General features: G+C 45.4%; 1 protein-coding gene across 1 annotated transcript in view; it reads left to right on the top strand.

Annotated features, from left to right (window-relative positions):
* Positions 1–229: 229 nt before the first annotated feature.
* The window catches only part of LOC119952476 (succinate--CoA ligase [ADP-forming] subunit beta, mitochondrial-like), a 175,781-nt gene continuing 154,709 nt past the window's right edge, over positions 230–21,301 (top strand). The window contains exons 1-3 of the mRNA XM_038776271.1: positions 230–370; positions 12,406–12,580; positions 18,295–18,394. Of these exons, the coding sequence (XP_038632199.1) occupies positions 299–370; positions 12,406–12,580; positions 18,295–18,394 (347 nt within the window). The 5' untranslated portion in view covers positions 230–298. The remainder of the gene's footprint in view (positions 371–12,405; positions 12,581–18,294; positions 18,395–21,301) is intronic.

Raw genomic sequence — 21,301 nt, 5'->3', positions numbered from 1 at the left:
TCCACACTGTAACCAATCACTGTTTGTCAATGTACCATTTGTCAATGTACTCTGTCGATTATTCTTTTTTTTCGTTTCCGCAGAAAAATACTTTTCACTGTACTCCGTTACATGTGATAATGAATCAAATCAAACCAGAACCCTGCCAGCTGGGCTGGGCTCCATCACACTCCAGGGGGGCGACGGCGGCCCTGCACTGCCCCGTATATCCATGTGCGCACGCGCACTGCGCTCCTGGCTGCCGGCCCCTCCGCTCGCGCAGCTCCAGACGCGCCTGCGCACTCCGCCCCGGACTGTCATGGCTGCGTCTGTCCTCCGTCGGCTGTCGCTGGTGCCCAGCGGCAGAGTCGCGGCCCACTCCGTCTGCAGGGTAAGGATCGAACCGTCATGCCGGGCTGGGGACCTCTCTGGGGAAGACCTCCCCTCACGGTTTCTGGGCTGGCGGTTGGGGCTCGGGCGCTGTCTGTCCCCACCCACCCCGTGATGGCCATCCCCGCCCCCGGCAACCCCTTCCTTCTTCACCTCCCCCCCCCCATCCAAACCGGCGGTCCTCTTGACCGGGAGTGGGGCGCCTCCGGACTGCAATCAAACCCTCACGCTATGCAGATCACGATAACTGCCTCACTCACTCTCAGAGAGTTTGGGGTTTTAAACATCGGTCTTCACCTCTAAGCTTCCTGTAAAGGTCACGACGGGATTATTGCGCTGATAAAGTCATACTTTGTTGTGTTACGCCGTACCGTATTCAACAGCTCTTCCAATCACACTTTCCCCATCCTCCCCTGAGCCCGCTGCTGTACATTGACGACCTGCACCTGGAATTGAACATTCTCATTTTCAAATCCGACTCTTTCCCCCCTGCCCTTTCCATGGCTTTGCTCCTCCCTATCTTTGTAACCCCCTCATCCCTGAAACATTTTTGGATTTCTGTCTCTCCAAATTTGGCCTCTTGTCCACCCTGGCTTCCTTCATCCCAACATTGGCGAACATGCCTTCAGAAGGAAAAAAATTCCAACATAAACATCTGTGCCTCTCTCTCTCTTAACTGGTTGGCACCGTTGCTTCACAGCACCAGGGTCTCGGGTTTGATTCCTGGCTTGGGTCACTGTCTATGCGGAGTCTGCACGTTCTCCCTGTGTTGCGTGGGTTTCCTCCAGGTGCTCTGGTTTCCTCCCACAAGTCCTGAAAGATGTGCTGTTAGGTAATTTGGACATTCTGAATTCTCCCTCTGAATTGAATTGGATTGGATTTGTTTATTGTCACGTGTACCGAGGTACAGTGAAAAGTATTTTTCTGCAAGCAGCTCAACAGATCATTCAGTACATGGAAGAAAAGGGAATTAAACAAAATTCAAGAAAATACATGAGAATACATAATAGGCAACACAAGATATACAATGTAACTACATAAGCATTGGCATCAGTTGAAGCATACAGGGTGTAGTGTTAATGAGGTCAGTTAATAAGAGGGTCATTTAGGAGTCTGGTGACAGTGGGTAAGAAGCTGTTTTTGAGTCTGTTCGTACGTGCTCTGTGTACCCGAGCAGGTGCTGGAATGTGGCGACTAGGGGCTTTTCACAGTAACTTCATTGCAGTGTTAATGTAAGTGTGACAAAGATTAATAAACAAAAAAAAAGATGCTCCTTGTGACATTCTTTGAGCAGAGTTTGGTCACCTGTTCTTGCCTTCTTTGGCTTTTGTGAAATTTTTGATTGATTAAGCTCCTATAAAACACCATACAGCATTTTATTTGGTTAAATTAGGTGCTGTATAAATGAAGTTGTGGGTCAGCTCCGTTTCCGTTGGCAACACACTGAGCAGAATCACAAGGTTCTGTGTTCAAATTTCACTCAAACATTTAAACACACAAATTAAGGCCGACACTCCAGGACAGTATTGAGGAAGCATTGTACTTGCTGTTGGGGGTGCAGTCTTTCAGATGAGATGCTAAATTGAGGCACGGTTTGGCTGCACGGGTGAAGTGAAAGATCCCAAAGCACTGTTTCAAAGAAGAGCAGCAAAGTTATTCCTGGTGTCCCAGCTAATCTTCATCAGTATTGCGAAACACAGATAATCTGGTTGCTATCACATTGCAGAATTTACTCTGCAAATTGGCTGCTGTGTTTCCTACATTTTGACAGTGATTACATTTCAAAAAACACTTCATTGAGTGTAAAACACTTTGAGAGATCTGTTAGTTGTGAACCCTGCTATATAACTGCATGTATATTTCTTTTTTTTTAATAAACAATTTTATTGAGGTAGTTTTTGGCTTTGTAAATAGTTACAGACATCAACAGAAAGAAAGCAAAAAAGGCAAAAATGTGCAAACATCAACATATATACAATACTTCAATCGTAACATACTGCACAAGCCCGCTCCTCTCCCACCGGTACCACCCGCCATTTTATCTCTCCTACTCTATCCCCCCCCCTGCTGACACTCACTCTCCCGCAAAGAAGTCAATAAATGATTGCCACCTCTGGTCGAACCCCTGTACAGATCCCCTCAAGGCGAACTTAATTTTTTCCATACCCAGGAAACTCGACATGTCCGCAAGCCACAACTCCGTCTTCGGGGGCTTTGAGTCCCTCCACGCCAATAGTATTCGTCGCCGGGCTATCAGGGAAGCAAAGGCCAAAACATAGGCCTCTCTCTCCCCCTGGACTCCGGGGTCTTCCGAAACCCCAAATATTGCCACCCCTGGACCCATCGCCACCCTTGTTTTTAGCACCCGGGACATGATGCCCGCAAATCCCTCCCAGTACCCCCTAAGCTTAGGGCATGCCCAAAACATGTGAACGTGGTTCGCTGGTCCTCCCGCACACCTAGCGCATTTGTCCTCTATCCCAAAGAATTTGCTCATCCGAGCCACCGTCATGTGGGCCCGGTGAACGACCTTAAATTGAATCAGCCCGAGCCTGGCACATGTCGCGGTCGAATTTACCCTACTCAGGGCCTCTGCCCACAGCCTGTCCTCCATTTCCCCGCCTAGCTCCTCCTCCCATTTAAGTTTCAGTTCCTCCGTCTGGGATCCTTCCTCCCTCATGAGCACCTTATAAATATCAGAGACTCTACCCTCCCCTTCTTCCCCCCTAGAGACTATTCTGTCTTGGATCCCCATTGGCGGGAGGTGTGGGAAAGATGGGACCTGCCTACGAACAAAGTCCCGCAACTGTAGGTACCTAAAATCATTTTGCCATACCAGCCCAAATTTCTCCTCCAAGCTCCTCAAACTCGCAAAGCTCCCTTCCAGGAACATATCACCCACCCTTCCCACCCCCGCCCGCCGCCATGCCCCAAACCATACTCCCGGGGGCAAACCGATGGTTGTCGCAGATTGGCGCCCAAACCGACGCCCCGTCTCCCCTACATGCCTCCTCCACTGGCCCCATATCCGCAGGGTCGCCACCACTACCGGGCTGGTGAAGTACCTGGCCGGCGGCAGCGGTAGAGGAGCCGTGACCAGGGCTGCCAAGCTGGAGCCCCTGCACGAAGCCGCCTTCACCCGCTCCCAGATAGACCCTGTACCCACCATCCACTTCCTTATCATAGCGATGTTGGCCGCCCAGTAATAATTAATCAGACTCTGCAAAGCCAGCCCTGCCTCGCTGCGGTTCCTCTCCAGCAACGCCTTCTTCATCCGCGGGGATTTTTCCGCCCAGACAAAGCTCATGGACATCCTGTTAACTCTGTTGAAGAAGGACTGTGGGACAAAGATCGGGAGGCACTGAAAAACAAGCAGAAATCTAGGGAGGATTGTCATCTTTACAGTCTGCACCCTCCCTGCCAGCGACAGCGGGAGTGCATCCCATCTCCGAAACTCTCCCTTCATTTGCTCCACCACCCTGGCCAAATTTAACTTGTGCAGCCTGCCCCAGTCTCGTGCCACCTGGATTCCCAAATACCGGAAATTTTCCTCAACCAGCCTAAACGGTAGCCCTCTCAATCTGTTCTCCTGGCCCCTTGCCTGTACCACAAACATTTCACTCTTGGCTGTATTTAATTTGTATCCTGAAAACTGGCCGAACTTTCTGAACATTCCCAGTATACTTCCCATCCCGGCCACTGTGTCCGACACGTACAGAAGCAGGTCGTCTGCGTAAAGAGAGACCCTATGTTCTACCCCGCCCCTCACCATCCCTCTGTGGCTCTCAGCGCAATCGCCAGTGGCTCTATGGCCAGCGCAAACAGCAGCGGGAGAGCGGGCAGCCCTGTCTGGTCCCTCGGTACAGCCTAAAGTACTCCGACACTTCTCTGTTAGTCCTGACGTTGGCCTTCGGGGCCTGATATAATAATTTGATCCAATCCACCAGTCCCTCCCCGAACCCAAACAGTCCGAGCACCTCCCATAGATAGTCCCACTCCACCCGGTCAAAGGCCTTCTTGGCGTCCATCGCCACCACTACCTCCACCTCCCTGCCTCCGGGGGCATCATTATCACATTAAGTAATCTTCTCAGGTTGGCCGCCAGCTGCCTACCTTTCACGAACCCAGTTTGGTCCTCCCCAATCACCTCCGGTATGCAGTCCTCCATTCTAACCGCCAGTACCTTTGCCAGGAGCTTGGCGTCAACATTAATCAGGGAGATTGGCCTGTACGCCTCCGGGTCTTTACACCGCTTCAATATAAGTGATATTGCCGACATTGTCGGCGGCAGGGTCCCTCTGTCCCATGCCTCATTGAAAACCCTCGCCAAGACCGGGCCCACCAGCTCAGAAAACTTCCTATAGAACTCTACTGGGTATCCATCGGGCCCCGGGGCTTTCCCCGACTGCATGGCCTTTAGGCCCCCCAATACCTCCTCCACTCTAATGGGGGCCCCCAGCTCATCCACTCGCCCCTCACCTACTGTTGGGAATTTTAACCCGTCCAGAAACCTTTTCATCTCCTCCGGTTCTTCCGGCGGCTCCGAAGTATACAGCTTGCGATAGAAGTCCCGGAATACCTTATTCAATCCTGCCGGTCCTCCACTTTGCGCCCCTCCCCATCCATCATTCTACTTATTTCCCTGGCCGCCTCCCTCCTCCTGAGTTGCTGTGCTAACAGTCTGCTAGCCTTTTCCCCATGCTCGTACACCACGCCCCTCGCCTTCCTAAGCTGTTCCACGGCCCTACTCGTGGATAGTGCCCCCAGCTCTGCCTGTAGTCTCTGCCTCTCCCTGAGTAAAACCTCCCCCGGGGACTCCGCGTGCTCTTCATCTATCCGACCCATTTCCCTGACCAAACTATCCATCTCTGCCCTGTCTGCCTTGGCTCTGTGGGCCCCAATTGAAATCAGCTCCCCCCTCCCACAGGGTCGCTGCTGAGACCTCCCCCGTGTCATTCACCTGCAGGTAATTTTGCATACACCTCCGAAGCCTCTACAGATACCCTCCTCCGACAGCAGTCCCACATATAGCCTCCATTGCGGGCGTTGGTAGCTCGCCCCCCGATCTGCAGGTCTACCCAGTGCGGGGCATGGTCTCAGATAGTAATTGCCGAATATTCCGTGTTCTTTACCTCCCCTATACAATCCCTGCTTAGTACGAAGAAATCTATCCTAGAATATACTTTATGGATGTGCGAGTAAAACGAGTAGCCCCTTCCTGTCGGCTGTCTGGCTCTCTAGGTGTCCACTGCCCCCATTTGCTCCATAAACCCTTTCAGCTCCTTTGCCATTGCTGGGAGTCTACCTGTTCTGGGACACGACTGATCCAAAGCTGGGTCAAGGACCATGTTAAAGTCCCCCCCATTATTAGCCTGCGAGAGTCCAGGTCCGGGATCTTCCCCCGTACTCTTTTAATGAAGTCCACATCATCCCAGTTCGGGGCATATATATTCACCAGCACCACTCTTCTCCCCTCCAGTCTGCCCCGTACCATCAGGTATCTGCCCCCCCCTGTCTGCGGCTATGCCCTCCGCCGAAAATTGCACCCGCTTGTTGATCACGATTGCCACCCCCCCTGGACTTCGAGTCCAAGTCTGAGTGGAAGACCTGGCAAATCCAGCCCTTCCTTAGTCTGGTCTGGTCAGACACTTTCAGATGTGCCTCCTGCAACATAATTATGTCCGCCCTCAGAGCCAGGAAGGTATGGACATCAACAAAACAAAAAAAAAACCCCAACCCACGTCCTTGGCCCCCCCCTTGCTGACCGGCCCCCCCTTCGTTACCGTGCCGGCTCCAGTGTCCTCCGCGAGCTGCACAAAAAGTACAAATCTGCCCAAAAAGGAAAAAACAGAAAAAAGAGGAAAAAACAAAAACATAAGAGAAAAAAACCCAAAATAAAACCCCAAACCAGTGTCCATGAACAAAGGAAAGAGTCCCAAATGTTCCGCTTGGCACCTTTGACCCAGCAAACCGTTGAACAGCAGTCCAGGCCCATTCGGCGTACCTTCCCACGGTAGTCCTCGGGCCCTAATTCGTGTCCGTGGGGCCTCTTTTCGGGACCAGCCCCAGATCCCTCGCAAAGTCCATCGCTTCTTCAGGCTCGGAGAAGTAGTGGTGTTGACCCTGGTGCGTGACCCATAAACGAGCCGGGAACAGCAGACCAAACTTCACGTGCTTCTTGAACAGCACCCTTCGGGGCAGCACAGAGCATGGTGGTTAGCATAAATGCTTCACAGCTCCAGGGTCCCAGGTTCGGTTCCCGGCTGGGTCACTGTCTGTGCGGAGTCTGCACGTCCTCCCCGTGTGTGCGTGGGTTTCCTCCGGGTGCTCCGGTTTCCTCCCACAGTCCAAAGATGTGCGGGTTAGGTGGATTGGCCATGCTAAATTGCCCTTAGTGTCCTCAAAAGTAAGGTTAAGGAGGGGGGGGGGGTTGTTTGGGTTATGGGTATAGGGTGGGTTTGAGTAGGGTGATCATTGCTCGGCACAACATCGAGGGCCGAAGGGCCTGTTCTGTGCTGTACTGTTCTATTCTATTCTATTCTATCCTTGACATTCTTAAAGGCTGCTCGCCGCCGAGCCACCTCCTGGATTAGGTCCTGATAAATGCGGAGGATACTGTTGTTCCATGCGCTGCTCCTGGCGCTCTTTGCCCATCACAGCACCCGCTCCTTGTCCACGAATCTGTGGAACCTAATCACCATCGGGCGGGGGGGGGGGGGGGTCGGCCCGGCCGTCCCTGCCTCGCCTGCACTCTGTATGCCCCCTCCAGCTCCGGCGGTCGCGGAAAGGCTTCGGCCCCCATCAGCTGCATCAATAGGTCTGCTACAAACGCTGCGGCATCAGCTCCCTCAGCCCCCTCCGGGTGGCCGACCATCCTCAGGTTGTCCCTGCGGGCTCTATTCTCCTGCTCCTCCATTCTGTCTAGCAGTCTTCTCTGCCGCTCCTTCAGCCCGTCAACTTCCACGGCCGCAACTGTCTGCGCGTCCTCCTGCTCCTCCACCGCCTCTTCCAGCTCCTTAACTTTAACATCTTGCGCATCCAGCCTCTGGTTCAGCTGATCCACCGCTTTCTGGATTGGGTCCAATCTGTCCCGCTTCAGCGCTCCAAAACTGGACTTCATTACCTGGAGCATGTTATCCAGCGCCTGCTGGATTGCTGAGTCCGGGGTCCGTGTGTCTGCCATCTTAGGTTCCAGGTAAGTTTCTTCGGGTCCTTGTCTCTGTCCCTTTTTCTCTCTCTTCTTCTGCCTCCTGGACTCCCGCTGTTCCATGTGCCGCAGCCTGCTCCTCATCACTTTCGCTGCCGCCTTCCTTCAGGTCCGTGGTCCCGCTATCGCGGGGAATCAGCCCCTAAACGCCCATCCGGAGTGAGAGCCCGCTGAATGTGCGGCTCACTCGGACATCGCCGCCACCGGAAGCCATGTATTTTTCTTTTATCGATATTAGCTATTGAATGAATTTCTGTTGTGATTGATTTCTGTATGCTGTGATAGGAGATTTAAGAAGTAGCCAGGTTCTGGATTGTTGTCTTAAGTTGGTTAAACTGACATTTATTTTAATTGGACCATGGGACATAGGAGCAGAATTAGGCCATTCCCCATCGAGTCTGCTACACAATTCAATCATGGCTGATATGTTTCTCATTTCCATTCTCCTGCCTTCTCCCTGTAAACCCTGATCCCCCTATTAATCAAGGATCTATCTATCTCTGCCCTAAAGACAGTGATTTGGCCTCCTCAGCCGCCTGCAGCAAAGATTGCCACAGATTCACCACTCTGGTGCAATTCAGCCATCCCAGTTTTGAAGGATTGTCCCTTCAGTCTGAGACTGTGCCCTCGGGTTCTAGTTTTTCCTACTAGTGGAGATATCCTCTCCACATCCACTCTATCTAGGCCTGTCAGTGTCCTTAAATTTCAATAAGATCGCCCTCATCCTTCCAAACTCCGAGTACAGACCCTCAACCGGTCCTCATATGACAATCTCTTTATTCCAGGGATCATTCGTGTGAACCTCCTCTGGACCCTTTCCAAGGCCAGCACATCCTTCCTTGGATACGGAGCCCAAAACTACTCAATGCTACAAATGGGGTCTGGCTAGAGCCTTATATAGCCTCAGAAGTACATCCCTGCTCTCGTACTCTAGCTCTCTCGACATGAATACATTCTTGCATTAGCCTTCCTAACTGCCGACTGAATCTGCACGTTAATCTTAAGAGAATCATGAACTGGGACTCCTAAGTCCCGTTGTACTCTGATTTCTTCAGCTTTTTACCATTTAGAAAATATCTATGCCTCCATTCTTCCTAACAAAGTGGATAACCTCACATTTTTCCATATTGTATTCCATCTCCCCACTCTCCTAGCCTCTCCCGATCCTTCTGCAGCCCGCTTCCTCAATGCTACCTTCCCTTTGCATATCTTTGTATCATCTTCAAACGTAGCAACAGTGCCATCAGTTCCTCCTTCCAGATCGGTAATGAATATTGTTGAAAGTTCTGGTCCAAATACTGCCCCCTGAGGCACACCACGTGCCATTGAAAAATATCCCTTTATTGCCACTCTCTGCCTTCTACCAGTCAGACACCCTCTATCCATGCCAATATCTTACCAATATCTTAATCATTGCACAAACCTTTGTCCTGTTGTATACCTTTGGAATCATAATACCTTTTTCCCCATTGAGTCATAAATCTGTTCAAAAGTCTGTGAAATGTGCACATCTTTTTCTTTGCTCCCAGCTCTTTCAGATCATACTAAAAATTCACTATTTTAATACAAGCATTGCTGATGAGGCCGTTGTTTATTGCTCATCCCTTGCAAAGGTGGTGTTGAGCTACTTTCTTGAACCGCTGTGGTCACTTTAGTGAAGGTGTTACCACAGCATTATTTGGGAGTTCTGTAGGGAGTTTGACTTCATACTAAATCCCAGAGTAAGAAAATTCTTGTCGAGGAATAACCTTATTCGCAAAAAAGATAATTACTAATTTTGAATGCAAACTTTTTTTTAAATTTCTAATTTAAGGGGCAATTTGATGTGGCCAATCCACCTACCCTGCACATCTTTGGGTTGTGGGGGTGAGACCCACACAGACACGGGGAGAATGTGCAAACTCCACACGGACAGTGACCCGGGGCCAGGATCGAACGCAGGTCCTCAGCGCTGTGAGGCAGCAGTGCTAACCACTGTGCAACTGTGCTGCCCAATTTTGAATGCAAACTAACCAGGTTTATTCAACAAAAATGATTAACACTTAACACTCCATTTGACGAAGCATGGGCACGATACACAATTTCAACATGTGTTCTGTCTTTCCCTGGATCCTGGGCTTCTCTTCTTGGTTCCTTGAACCTGATCTCTTGATTCATGATATCCTTAAAGATTTCAACTATAGTCAACTTAACTCTAATATACACAGAAACCCCATTGCAGCTTGAAGATCTCAGCTCTAGTTTCCCAATCTAGTTTAACTGTTGTAGCATTCAGTCCACCTTAACTGCTGAAGCTGCATATTTCTCGGCTGCTTGCTGCATATTTGTCTCTCTCTTTTTCAAGCTACACAAGCTCAAGCTGCTGCTGAGTCTTTTTTTTCTTTCAAGCTTAAAGTAACTTTTGAACAGACTGTCCACTCCCTCTTAAGACAATTACCCTTAGCCCTAATACTGGATTCTAATGTGCATCTTTATACTGGATTCTTGTAGCATACTGTATTATTTTAGTCACTTCTGAGTTCTTAAGTAACCCCCAACCTATGGCAATTATCCATCGACTGGCAATGTTCTATACAAATACTAACTTCCCAGCCGGTGTCCTACTCCTAATTGTTCTGTCCCAAAAAATATCCTGGTAAGTGTCCTCTGACAAATGCTATCCCTTGGCAAGTGCAAACACTTTTGTGATGCTCTTCTAATTTTATACTTCCTTCGCAACATTCAGCCCAAATCTGTGAACCTGCATCAATGCAACTAATAATCTCTAACCAAATACTTGCAATTATTAACGAATGGGAAGAGTGCTTCTGGATTCCATCCACCAAACTAATCCTAGTTTGCATCCTTTACATACAATTTAAGCCTTTACGCCATTCTTTTAGCCAATTAATATTGCAGTCTTGGCTTCTGTATACTGAATCCCAAATGTACTCTAATCAAGCTATAACCCCATGTGATTATTCTTAAAGCTACATTTCAGTATTTTGGCAGATATGCCAACTTAGATTTCTTCACAACATCCCAGTGATGCATGCAAACAAAGGGTTTTCATCACAAAGCTTATTTACAGTAAAACTTGATAACTTATGCCTTATTAATTACAAAATTGTGTCAATTAAGTGCACATGATACAGCCGTGATGAAGGAACAGAAATGTATGTTTTTGGTCAGGATGGTGTGTGATTAGGAGGTGATGCTGCTCCCATGCAACTGTTGCCCTCGCCCATCAAGGTATTGGAAGTTGGGGGTTTGGGAAATATTGCTTGGACCAGTCATGACCACAGCTTGTTGACAAACTAACTTTCCATCCAACTTAGGAGTATTGAAATTCATGCTTTCTTATTGTGAATGAAGCTAATGACTCTAGACAATTTTGGATCTTTCTTGTCCTCTTTGTTGCTGTCATTTTGCAAAGCTGAGTTCTCTGGGGCGCTTAGTGCAACAAAGTGATTTCAATTGCAATTTAAAATGTCTAAATGCACAGTAATTCAAACATCCAAAACTCTGCTATTCCTTGTTCTAACTCGAAGTAAGTCCCATTGGCCAACACACCCATGCTTGTTGACTGTATTGGCCATAAGATGAGCAATTCCTTAATTTAAAATTCACATCCTTGTTTTTCAGTCCTTCCATGACCTCTTCCCTCTTTCCTCTCCCTACTCCCTTCTCCAGCTCTGCAAGTCCCTGTGATATCTGGAGTCCTTGAATTTTGGCCTTATGAGTGCCTCTGATTTTAATTGTTCCATGATTGGTGGCTGCACCTCCTGACTGGGCTTTAAACTCTGCAATTTACTCCCTAAATCTCTCCAACTTTCTTTCCTCCTTTAGGGTGCTCCTTAAAATTTTACTCTTTAATCAAGCGTTTTGTTATATGCCCTACTGCCTCCTTATGTGGTTTGACATAAAATTTTGCTCAACAGTGTTCCTGTGAAGTGCCGTAGGCTGTTATGCTACGTTATATGGTGCCGTGTAAATACTTGCTATTGTTACAGCTTGTTTACATTGACAGTGAACAGGATCAATGACAATGCCATTCTGATGACTAATATATATTTACCATGTGTGATTGATATTGTTTTTGATACTGATTTTCGTTCAACAAAATTTGCATAATAATGTCAAGCTTGATAATATTGTTGGTTTATTTTCCATGTTAAAACACTTGCATATTCAAGTCAACCCTTCGAACAGATGCTGGAGGAAGCTTGAGAGGTCCCTCTTAAGCTATTTTGGCAACTGACTTCATCATTGGGGAAAGACAGTGCAGAAGTGTTTGAGGCAGTCTAAACTCCATGCTTTTGGATTCCTTGTCACCAGCTGCTGAATCCAGGTCCTCATAGAAACTTTGGCAAGAGTTATGCCCATGTGAGGTCGATTGACCTCAACTGGTCACTCTCCATCACAATCCTTCCTTTCTGCCCCCTTTGGTCTCCAACTGAAGGAAGCTTATGAGTTCTAAACCACAGCACAAAACTGGGCTTGTGCCATTTGTACATTCAGCTTAATGCCCCACTGTTACCTTGCTATCGTTGGTCCAGAGGATCTCTTCTTCTTTTGTTCTTCTTCCCACCTTCCCTCCTTTAACTTGCTCCGGACCTATTGCATTTCTAACTAACATTTCTTAGGTGGGATCTTATTGAAACCTACAGGACACTGAGAGGCCGAGATAGAGTTCTGATACGTTGCAAACCTGAAAAATTAACCGTGTTTCTCTCTCCACAGATACTGAGAGACCTGTTGAGAATCTCCAACATTTTCCATTTCTATTACAGTTAGAACATTATATTGTAGCATACCACTGTTATATCAGCTTTGGTTTTTACTTCTAGATTTTTGGTGGAACCCTGAATCTACTTGGAAATGAAATCCAGCAGCAACAACAAAGAAATCTCTCTCTTCATGAGTATTTGAGTATGGATTTACTGAAGAATGCAGGGATAAGTATCCCAAAAGGACAAGTTGCCAGTTCAGCTGATGAAGCCTTCAATGTTGCCAAAGAATTAGGTATGTCTCACCTCGCATATAAGACCATAAGACATAGGAGCAGAATTAGTCCATTTGGCCCATCGGGTCTGCTCCGCCATTCAATCATGGCTGATATATTTATCATTATCATTCTCCTGCCTTCTCCCCATATCCCCTTTAATTAATCAAGAACCTATCTATCTCTCTCTTAAAAACACAATGATTTGGCCTCCACGGCCTTCTGCAGCAATGAGTTCCACAAATTGACCACCCTCTGGCTGAGGAAGTTCCTCCTCATCTCAATTTTAAAGGATCATCCCTTCAGTCTGATGCTGTGGCTTCGGGTTCTAGTTTTTCCTACTAGTGGAAACATCCTCTCCATGTCCACTCTATCTAGGCCTCTCAGCATTCTGTAAGTTTCAATAAGATCCCCCCTCATCCCTCTAAGCTCCCAGCCAGTACAGGCCCAGAGCCCTCAACTGCTCCTCATATGACACGCTCTTCATTCCTGGGATAATTCTTGTGAACCTCCTCTGGACCCTTTCCATGGCCAGCACATCCTTTCTGAGTAGATAACTGCCTACAATACTCCAAATGGGGTCTGACCAGAGCCTTATACGGTCTCAGAAGTATATCCTTGCTCTTGTATTCTCGCCCTCACGACATGAATGCTAACATTGCACTTGCCTTCCGAACTACCGAATGAACCTGCATGTTAATCTTAAGAGAATCTTGAACAAGGAATCCTAAGTCCCTTTGTGCTTCCTGATTTCCTGAGCCTTTTCCCATTTAGAAAATAGTCTATGCCTCCATTCTTCCTACAGAAGTGCATAACCTCACACTTTTCCACATTGTATTCCATCTGCCACATCTTTGAAACTCTCCTAGCCTGTCCAAGTCCTTCCGCATCCCCTCTGCTTCCTCAATACTACCTGTCCCTCAGAGATCTTTGTAAATACTGAAAATACTTGATCTGAAAATTAAACATAAAACTGAAGATTTAATTGTGTTGCTTATTTTTTTGTTTTTAAAGAAATATATAATTCAGATATCAGACCAATATCATGCGGAATCTAATCCTACCTTTTTGAACATCATACTGATTCAGTTTGTCTTCAGTGTCCCAGAAGTTGGAAAAACTAATCTAAATAGGTGCATGGCATTTGAAACTTAATACAGTATTCTGTTTACTGTTCTATAGCCAGCGAAACCTTCAGCTCTGCTTTTTTTTTTCCATAGTGGGCTAACATCTGTTATGGCACAGACTCAGGGCTAAATGGCCTAATCCTGTCAATTTGTGTTCACTTAAGTTCTATCATAATCCGTTATTGTACTGTGAAAAGGGCAAGCTATCAAAGAAGCTTGATGTTATGGTATTACATTTTTCAATTGAGACTTATCTTTTCATTGGATTCGATTATATATTTATAATAGTATCCATAACTCCACAGATGGCCCAGTGAATATAAGCACTACCTGATATTGAATTCAGCAATTTGAGGGTCAAATCCTTATTCTGCTGTATTAGTTGACCTCGGTGACAGGAATATGAGGGTTTGAAATTGGCCTCTGCATCCTAATCCAGAGAGAATGATTGCCTTTTTGATGAAACTTTTTTTTATCCACGGACTTGCTGAAAAATATGTGAATATGGGTGGTTGCTATGTTAGAAGAAGGCCTTTTTCATGACATAAAGACAACAGTTGGCATTTACATAGCACTTTTTAACACAAGCAAGTCATCCCAAAGAACTTCACAGGGATAATCAGGAAACAGCATTAAGTCATAAAAGAAAAGTTAGGTGGGTGAAGGATGAAGAGAAGGCAGAATTCCATCTGGCCACCTCTTCGGCGAGGGGACTGGCAAGGGCTTGGATGGTAAATTCGAGCTCCGTTCAAATGCTTCTTCCCCCACAGAGGAATTTTGGGACATGGGTGGAAGCAAGTTGTCAGCTATTAGAAGCCTCTAGCTGAGACGAAAGTCTTGGCTATAATGGAGGGGTGGGTAGATGACTGCCTGGCTTTCTGCCACTATTTGATCCTCCTCCCACTGCCCCATCAGGCGAAATATCCAGCTGCTATTCCTGACTGAGGTAAACACCGGGAGCTGGATTCTCTGTTGTCGGGATTCTCCGTTGCACCGGCAGCCCGGGGAATTCCCGACTGGGTGGGGCTGCCCACAATGGGAAACCACATTGGCTGGCGAGATGGAGAATCCCGGGGTCGCGTCGCAGGATGGAGAATCCGCCCCTTGTCTTTGCAGCTTTCTGTTTAGTTCTTTTCTGCCTCTTCCCCACCCTGCCTCCCACATTGCTCAAGTTTTGTTTTGGTACTCACGGAAATTATATATTTGTCTATTCAAATGAATGGAGTATGGAGTTTATTTCGCATACATGACAATACGAAGCTCTCAAGGGTCTAGACAGAATGAGTAGAGAGAAACTGTTCCCCTTTGCAGAAGAGTTGAGCACGAGAGGGTACTGATTGCAAGATGATTGTCAAAAGAGCGAATGGTGACATGGGCAAAGACATTTTTACAGAGTGAGTGTTTAGGATCTGGATGAACTGCTGCTGTGTGCGGCGGAAAAAGGTTCAATTTTAAAAGGGAATTGGATTAATACCTGAAGAAAAGAAATTTGCAGAACAATGGGGAGAGAAAAGGGAGTCAGGCAAACTGAGTGGCTCTTGCTGACGGGCTGAATGTCCTTCTCCTTTGATGTAACCATTTAGGATTCCAGTTTTTAATGTTCAAAAGGTAGATGTGATGACAACCTCCATTCTCTCCACAAATACAGCTGTTTTCAGAATTGCCAATCTTTGGCCACTAGGTGGTATGATTGAGCACAGAACGACATATGCTGGAAAATGTGTGGGCAATAGGAAATGAATAAATAAACATGAACATAAGAAATATCAGGAACTGGAACAGACTGTGAGGCCTGTTAGTTTTTTCCCCATATGACATCTAATTGCTGCCATCTCCATGGCTTTGTTTCACATCAAATAATTCAACATTTGTCCCTAAATTCCAGCACGTAGTGCAGAAAATGCATAGATTTTCCTTATCATTAAAATGTGCTTTAAGATCTCTGTGCTCTTATTATATTTTGGGAGGAGTGGGGTTTGGGTCTTTACTCAGAAAATCTCCAAACCAGAGGAAGGAAATATACTTGGGCTTCTGGCACGTCCCTTGTAGCTGATTTAAGTAATTCTAGGGCAGCACGGTAGCACAGTGAGTAGCACTGTTACTCCACAGCTCCAGGTTCCCAGGTTTGATCCCGGCTTGGGTCACTGTCTGTGTGGTGTCTACACATTCTCCCTGTGTCTGCGTGGGTTTCCTCCTGGTGCTCCGGTTTCCTCCCACAAATCCCGAAAGACATGCAATTAGGTAATTTGGACATTCTGAATTCTCCCTCTGTGTACCCGAACAGGCGTTGGAATGTGGCGACTAGGGGCTTTTCACAGTAACTTCATTGCAGTGTTAATACATGCCTACTTGTGACAATGAAGATTATTATGGGCAGCACGGTGGTGCAGTGGGTAGCACTGCTGTCTCACGGCGCCGAGGTCCCAGGTTCGATCCCGACTCTGGGTCACTGTCCGTGTCGAGTTTACATGTTCTCCCCATGTTTGCGTGGGATTTGCCCCCACAACCCAAAAGATATGCAGAGTAGGTGGATTGGACACACTAAATTGCCCCTTAATTGGAAAAAATGAATTGGACACTTAAAATTTATTTAAAAAAAGATTATTATTAATATTCATCACGAAGAGTGAGATGAGGTAGAGAGAAACGTATATTAAATTTAAAAAGATCAGAAATCCTTGCAATTAGAGTAAAAGTTAAAAGCAAAACTTACATTTTGAAATTTCTGATTTGGTTTGGGTGTGGGAAGCAGTGTATGTGACAAAGGATTGTTTGCTTTGTAATGTTATTATTTAAATTTTGTTGCATTAATTAATGCATGTATTGAGCGTCATCAGTTTTTTCCTGTGGAAACCCTAGATCATTGACCTTAAATGTGCTGTTCCTCTCTGTCTATGTGAGCTCAAGTTACATGTTGGCTGGTCATTAATTTCAAATATGAACTTTGTAAATATAGTAGCTGGTGCGAGGGATGCTTCCTCGGAGTGTCATGGTTTAATTTGATTTGAGTGTTTTGTTGATAGTGTTATACCCTGGGCCAACGCACGGTCAATTCCAGCCCCACTTGACCCAGAGTTGCAACACGGTTGAAATTAACTTTTATTTTAAAATACCAAAGGTCTTCAGCTACCCAATAACTCAGTCACCAGGTTTGTAAATTTGAACACAGTTTTTTATTATTGATAGTAACTATAATTAAAGAGGCAACAAATACAACTGGTTAACTACCATCTAATCTCTAATTCTCCCCTCCCTCCCTTTTAACTCGCCCCACACTTTTTATTTTTTATATAATATATATATATAATATATTATCCACATTTACACAGAGGTGAAAGAGGGGTTTAAAGTAAAATGATAAGAGTTTGATTCAGATGGACGTCATCCAGTTATTCTTCAATCTAAGCTTTCAGATGGATGTTATTTTTTCTTTCAGTTTATAATGGATTTCACTGTCGACTCAGGGAAATAGCAGGCAGCCAGCATTTGAGAGATACGCATCTTTTTTAGGGTCTAGAAGCTTCTCCCTTCAGACAGTAGGCAGAAGAGAGTGAGCTGCTTTTACCTTGAGGGTCCAGTGGCTTCTCGCAGGTTCGCTCCGAAAACCCCAACGGTCAGGAACCAATCACTGTTTGTTGCTGGGCAGAATAATGTACCCTGGCCAATCCATTGGCTACCAGCCAACCAATCGAAACAAATCCCTCCATTCTCTTGGTGCCATAAAACCGTGGTTCTCTGCCCAAAATACAAAGCTTTATAACACCATGTACTATTTTGACACTTTGATTTCCTTACTTCCACTGCTCGACTTTATGTCTCCATAATGATCCAGCAACCAAAAACGATAAAGACAAAACAAAATAAATGGGAACTAAGATAATCAACAGGAAAGACCATTATATATGATAGGATTACATAAGAAAATGCTTTGTTGGATTTTCTTTTAAAGGTTACTTTTTGAGTGTAGATTAGGATCAGAAAGAAAAAAAATGCACGTGACATGAGAGAAGCAATTAACAATGCTAATCATCTTTAGTTGCAGCATAATGAAATAGGTCAAAAGAGTCCTTCAGGCGAAGGATCGTCTTATGGGTGAGACCTTAAACCATGGTCTCATCAGCTCTCTTGGGTGGACTCAAAGTTTCATGGCACTATTGGAAGGAGAGGTGGTGGGCATTCACCCATTGTTGACCAATATTTTTCCCTCGATTGTTATTTATCTCACTGCTGTTTGTGAAGTTTTGTAATCTGGAAATTTGTTGCCACATTTCTGACAACAGTGAGTGCACTTCAAAAGCACTTCCTGGGATTGTGAAAGCTCCAGATAAATGCAAGTACATCCTTTTTTTCTACATTTGTGGCATACCTTGTGTGCATTTAATTTAAAATGCTACTTAATTCTTAGATCTCATGGTGGGTCTCCTTTTTCATCAGCTTTGAAGTGCATGAGTGATTGATTTCACATGTTTACACACGAAGTTTATCAAATGTAAACAAATCCTGATTATGGATTGACTCGCTCCTTCCTCTCTCTTCCTTAACTCACCAGAAAACACACATTTGTGCTTACAGAAGTGACTGAATAATTTAAAATTTTGTTCCAATAGGGTCAAAAGATGTAGTGGTGAAAGCTCAGGTTCTTGCTGGTGGTCGAGGCAAAGGCGAATTTGAAGGTGGCCTAAAGGGAGGAGTGAAAATCGTTTACTCGTAAGTCTGGTAATCGCTCATCCTTATTTGTCTTTGAGTGATCTAATTCCTACCTCATTATACACCCAGGTATATTGCTAAGCTCCCTTTTTTCCATTGTGCTAGTTGAGAAATCCACTAATAGGTTCTCTACTACTGCCTACCACAAATCCACCTTCACTGGTCAATATACGCATTGGAATTCCTACGATTCCACTCACTATAAGATTGCCTTTATTGACAAGCTCGTAAATAGGGCCCGAGCCATTTGCTCACCATGCAAGCTTGATGCCAAAATAGGAAGCATCAAAGCTATCCTGTGGAATAATGGCTACCCCGATCAGATTATCATTCACTGTGTATCCCGCATACTCACAAATGGACCTACGGCTGTCAACTTTGGACCTGAAAAGTTTGTGACTGCCTTAAATTACCCTGGAAGGGGACAGTATCTCAAAAAATTGTGCAACATGCTAGTCTTTTCATGCTAGTCTTTTCATGCTGTTGCTATGCAGTAGAAGCGGAAGTGGTAATTTCCACTAACAGGATGCTGCCAAACCCCTTCTGCCTACCATGTTAATGAATAATGTGGTATATGAATTTCTGTGCGGTGCAATGCCTGATGTGCGGACCGTATGTCCCTAAGACTGGTGGATCGTATCAAACAGCATGTCACTTCACGTATTCAACTGGCTCATGCTTTCAAAATTCAGAATCTAATGTTAGAAAAGATTATATGATTGAACAACACTTATTGTTCAAACTTAAAGTAGAAAAAAATAGACACTTAGAAACATTATTGACTTGAGTGTTCCTCAAGAGTTTTACTTACAGATTTCTAGTCACAACAGTTTAAAAGTCTTTTTGTATGCTTATTAAGATGAGGAATAATAGAACTAGGGAATTGAACACTTCAAATGTCAGTTATTTAATGTTAGCATAAACCATTCTGTGATCAAGTGCATGGCCTTTTCTAGTCTAGTTCAGCATTGCATCTTAGCTGCATGAGAAGGACACTTCTTTCTGCATTTGTTTTGTGCTGCCCACACCACTGAGATTACAAATGTAATGTCAAATTACGCAGTTTTGTGCTGTGAATCTCTACAGGAACAGGACTGAGACTGCCCTACTCTTTGATGATGCTTCCACGCTGGGCTAAATAGCTGGCTTTTAAAGCAGACCAAGGCAGGCCAGCAGCATGGTTCAATTCCTGTACCACCCTCCCCGAGCAGGCGCTGGAATGTGGCGACTAGGGGCTTTTCACAGTAACTTCATTGAAGCCTACTTGTGACAATAAGCGATTTTCATTTTCTTTTCATTTCATTGTGCATGTACTGCAGTCCTTCAGATAAGTATGAAGGCGAGCATTCATTTTGTTTGCTACCATTCATATCTACAATTAGTGATCACAACTATTATTTTAATCCTTAAGAAGTCATAAAATGACTGCAACATAGAATAGTATGGCACAAAAAGTTAGCCTGTTGATCATCTGCCTGTTATCTGCAAGAGCAACTGACCATGTCCCACTTGCTGCTCTTCCCCTACAGCCCTGCAATTGTTTTTTTCAAATATTATTTATTGATTTTTACAAAGAGGTACATCATGAAATATGGTCAAAGAAAAAGCCAGAAGAAAACGGGGTGAAAAAAAGAGACAAAGGAAAGTAAAGAAGAGGGACAGGCAATTATTCAACTCGTAGAGGACAAGAAAGGCTGTCAAAATAGCGAATAAAACATTGGCAGGCTGAATAAAAGTTTTAAATCGATCCCTGTAAGGTGTTTAAGAAACAGCATCAAATCCCTGACCCATTGCAAGTGGGTAGATGGAACCACAGACTTCCAATTGATTAAGAGAATAATAACCTTTATTAGTGTCGCAAGTAGGCTTACCTAATCACTGCAATAAAAATCCCCTAGTCGCTGCACTCCGACGCCTGTCTGGGTACAATGAGGCAGAATTTAGAATGTCCAATTCACCTAACAAGCACATCTTTCGGAACTTGTGGGAGGAAATAGGAGCGCCCGGAGGAAATCCACGCAGACATGGGGAGAATGTGTAGATTCCGCATAGACAGTGACCCAAGCTGGGAATCGAACCCAGGTCCTTGGCACGGTGAAGCAACAGTGCTAACCACTGTGCTAGTGAAACTAAAGTGCAAGCAATGAGGCATAGGCCAAGATATCTGACTGGTGGTGATCTACAGCTACTTCGTCAGGGATTACCCCAAAAATACCAACGTTAGGTTTAATATCAATAGATTTGCCGCACATTTATGAAAATGGTGAGAACACAGAGGACGCAGCGTTGGACATGTATGAAACAGTGTTGTAGAAGCCAAATTACATCTCGCTCAGGCAGGATCCAGCCCAGTGTACATCCTAGCAAGTCTAGCTTGAGAAAGGTGCAGCCAATTAAGTTGAAGCGAACCACATCTAATACACGGTGTTGAAGAATGCTCTCCGAAAAGAATCGACTGCCGTAGACCGCCAGCAAGTTCAGTATTTAAGTCCTGCTCCCAAGATGCCTGAATGTTAGCTAAAGACGGATCAAAGGGTTTTTGAATAATGTTATAAATGTGTGAACAGAGCCCTTTAAAATGGGCTTAGCTTCTAAACAAAGATCAAGGGAACTGTCAGGAGATAGAAAAGGAAAAGAAAAAAAATATTGAGTGGCAAAACTGTAAACCTGTAGGTACCTAAACAAGAAGAGATTTGGGAGCACAATGCTCAATTACTAGATAATCAAAAGAAGCAAACCTAGCCTCAGAAAAATGGTCCCTAAAATTTTCAAACCGTATCTGTACCAAAGTGGGAGGCTGAATCAATTCGAGAAGTTGGAAAACAATGGTTAGATTGGATAGAAAGAGAAGGAACAACAGGCTTAAATCCAAAGTGGTTTCAGAATTGGGACCATATTTTAAGGGAA

This window comes from Scyliorhinus canicula, chromosome 17 (genome assembly GCF_902713615.1).
Source record: "Scyliorhinus canicula chromosome 17, sScyCan1.1, whole genome shotgun sequence".
Classification (NCBI taxonomy): Eukaryota; Metazoa; Chordata; class Chondrichthyes; order Carcharhiniformes; family Scyliorhinidae; genus Scyliorhinus; species Scyliorhinus canicula.
The sequence above is the reverse complement of the archived record's forward strand: the minus strand, read 5'-3'. Positions and strand labels throughout refer to the sequence as shown.